We start from the raw sequence: 3,046 nt of genomic DNA on the forward strand, positions 1-3,046 counted from the left end.
TCTGGATACTTTTTTTCCGTAATGCTTGATTTGCCTCATTTGGACGATAGAAAAAAGGTTATTCCAAAAAAATAGAAATTTAAGTTTTGCTTTTCAAAAGGATTGCATATTTTACCTAAGAGATAATTTATATTATTTTTTTAAAAAAACTTGAAAAGTATACATAAGATTTCATTTTAGATATATATTTAACCACTCTCTTAGCTTTCGGTCGTAATAAAATATTCTTGAATAGCTTATTTTGTCATTCAAACATTAACATATAAATTTTCAATCTTTTATCATTTCAAATTAGTAGTTTAACTTTTGAGCATGAGCCAAATTTGAGTTACTTTTTGGGCTTGCTGTAAAAGATGATTTTTTTTTTTTCTTTTGAGAGATAGGTCGCACGTTATCCGTTTCGTTTATTTCATTTAGAAATAAGCTTAGCTAGAAATGTGAATCAACTAGGATTCGAACTTGGGTCTCGAATACCAACCACCAACTCCTTTGCCACTTGCTCTAGAAACGGTCGGTTGCTGTAAAAGATTCTTAATTTGAACAATACTATATTTACAATTCAAAATGAGTTAAAATGCTACAGCATTCTCATCCGCAAAGGATTTTTATTTACTAATTTTACCACTTTCTTTCTATCACTAAAAATTTTAAAAAAAGTTAGTAAACTTTGGGCACTCCTGGATGATATATAATAGAATTACAACCTCTTTTTATTATAGAATATATACTATTGTAAAACATGAAATTTGGTTTGTGATAACTTCATTTCTATGAGCGCTATGCCGCGCATCAATTCTGATAATAACATATTAAAATCTAAATTTTTCCAAGGTGTATTCAAGTATTATTCTATATATATATATATATATATGAGTCCGGCTATAATTCTATTATTAAAAGTACCAAACATTTGATACTTATAAGTTTTTCGTCAATAAAACTAACTCTTTGACCATTTCTATTTATTGTATCACATTATTTAACCAATCATCTACTCAATTTTGGAGAATTATTATCATCTTAATTGCACATATCTAAAATTCGAAAATTTACAAGTATCAATAATCTGATACTTTTAAAAGCATGTGAGCTTAATTCTATATACATATAGTCAATCGTTGGTATATATATATATATAATTATACATTTATTAATAAAAATCCAAATATTAAATTCTAAATATTGAAATTTCAATTTGATATATTAAAATTAAGATATTTTTATTCAAAGTCTCTCGAATTTTTTGAGTCACTCTCAAGATATTTTTATTCAAAGTTCTTAATTTTTAAATGCTTTTTATTTTGAATTTTGGTACCTCGATAAATCAACTTTTTGGGAATTTTTTTTTGATTCCTATTTTTTCTTACGTAAAATAAGTAACATAACAAAATAAACTTTTAATTCTCTTTTCTCTAAGAGATAAATCTTAAAATATTTAGTATCTTTTCATTTTATGTTAATATTTTTTTATTACTTTAATATTATCTACTAATATTTTAATTGTTATATTAATTTTTTATTGANCGGACGTCCTTGATCACGAGCGGGAGCAGCGGCGCGTCGGCGACGTCCTCATGGAGCGTGGCCAGCCTGGCCGAGAGCCGGTCCTCCTCGCGCAGAGTGCGGCAGTGCAGCTCGTTGACGAGGTTGATCTGGCGCGCCGAGAGCGCCATGAGCCCACCGCGGGGCGCGTGGACGAGGCCGCGGAGGAAGTCGTCGAGGCGGGCTTCGAGGTCGAGGCCGGAGAGGGAGTAGAGGAGGCGGATGGCGAGGGTGGGCCGGCAGCCGCCCATCCAGAGGACGGCGTTCTCGAAGGCCGAGCACCACGGCGGGCAGAAGAACGTCGGCCCGTCGGCAGCCGCCAGAGCCCGGCGCCGCGCCGCGTACTCCTCGTACAGCCGCAAGCTTCGGTCCACGCGTCCTTGCAGCTCCACATCGCTCGTCGCCTCCGCTGCCGCCGTCGTGAGGTCACGCAAGTCCGATTCCTGGCTCCGGATCCACTGCTCGTAGCTCGAGATGTATGGGGACTCCATTTGTGCTCTACTCGGCGAGGAGGGGAGGATACATATGCACGGAGGAGTATTTATATACGAATACGGCGTGAGGATCGACTTATTGTGCATAGCATCGCTAATATTGATGTATCTTAATTTGTGTGCGAAATGTGTGGATCGTCCATGGACTATTCTCATATTGCAACTTTGTTCTTTCACCTTTTTGTGTTAATTCCATGATGGGTGTTATTTTTGGGATCAAAATTAAGTAAACTAAAAATTGTTTTCGGGGTAAATTTTTTTTTTTAACATATTTAATTCAACATAAAATAATTTTTTCATAAAAAAATCTTTGCGATTTGGAAAAAAAAAAATTACAGTTTTTATTTTTTTTTGCTATTTTTCAACAGAAAATAAAAACTCTCTAGAAAAGGATAATATATAAATAATTATTTATATAAATATAAATAATATATAATATTTATTAGTGTAGAGACCCACGCGATGCAGCGGGTAAATAATAGAAGTAAATTTTTAAAATTTTAATAAAATTTATATTTACAGCTTATAGAAAGCTATATCATGTTAATCACAGTTAATTTGCATGACTAAATTTAATTGTTAAAAAAATAAAACTATAGCTAGAAGCATTTGACTTACATAAATAATAACTTAACGTATCTGGCTTAAGAAAATTTTGGGTAGGGTCTCATGCTCCAGTTTCCACATCACACTTTTTAATCTACGAAAGTAATTTTGCCTACAACAGTGTCTACTCAAAAAAATGGTTATAAAATGAAAATAAAACAAAAAACATCAATATTAAAAAAACTAATTCTTTTTTGGAGCACTTCTTTTACTCATCCAAATCTCATACATCTTTTTAATCTTCAGCCGGCAGTTGCTTCCGGCACCGAGTCACTTCTTGATTTTCATTGTAACCTATGAACAAACACCTCATCTGCATCACCAAACTGCGATATCTAAACCGACACAGCCTTGCCATCACATCAACCACAGAATTTCTAATTCTTAAACAATTTGATTTACCA

The 3,046-nt window shown here is 33.6% G+C and overlaps 1 protein-coding gene across 1 annotated transcript; it reads right to left on the reverse strand.

Moving 5' to 3' along the window:
* Window positions 1,509-2,176, reverse strand: LOC109717129 (protein DOG1-like 2). Its single transcript, XM_020242802.1, has one exon. It carries the CDS (start codon window positions 2,121-2,123, stop codon window positions 1,509-1,511), a length of 615 nt encoding a protein of 204 aa, XP_020098391.1. The 5' UTR covers window positions 2,124-2,176.

The sequence above is a fragment of the Ananas comosus genome, linkage group 11, assembly GCF_001540865.1.
Source record: "Ananas comosus cultivar F153 linkage group 11, ASM154086v1, whole genome shotgun sequence".
NCBI lineage: Eukaryota > Viridiplantae > Streptophyta > Magnoliopsida > Poales > Bromeliaceae > Ananas > Ananas comosus.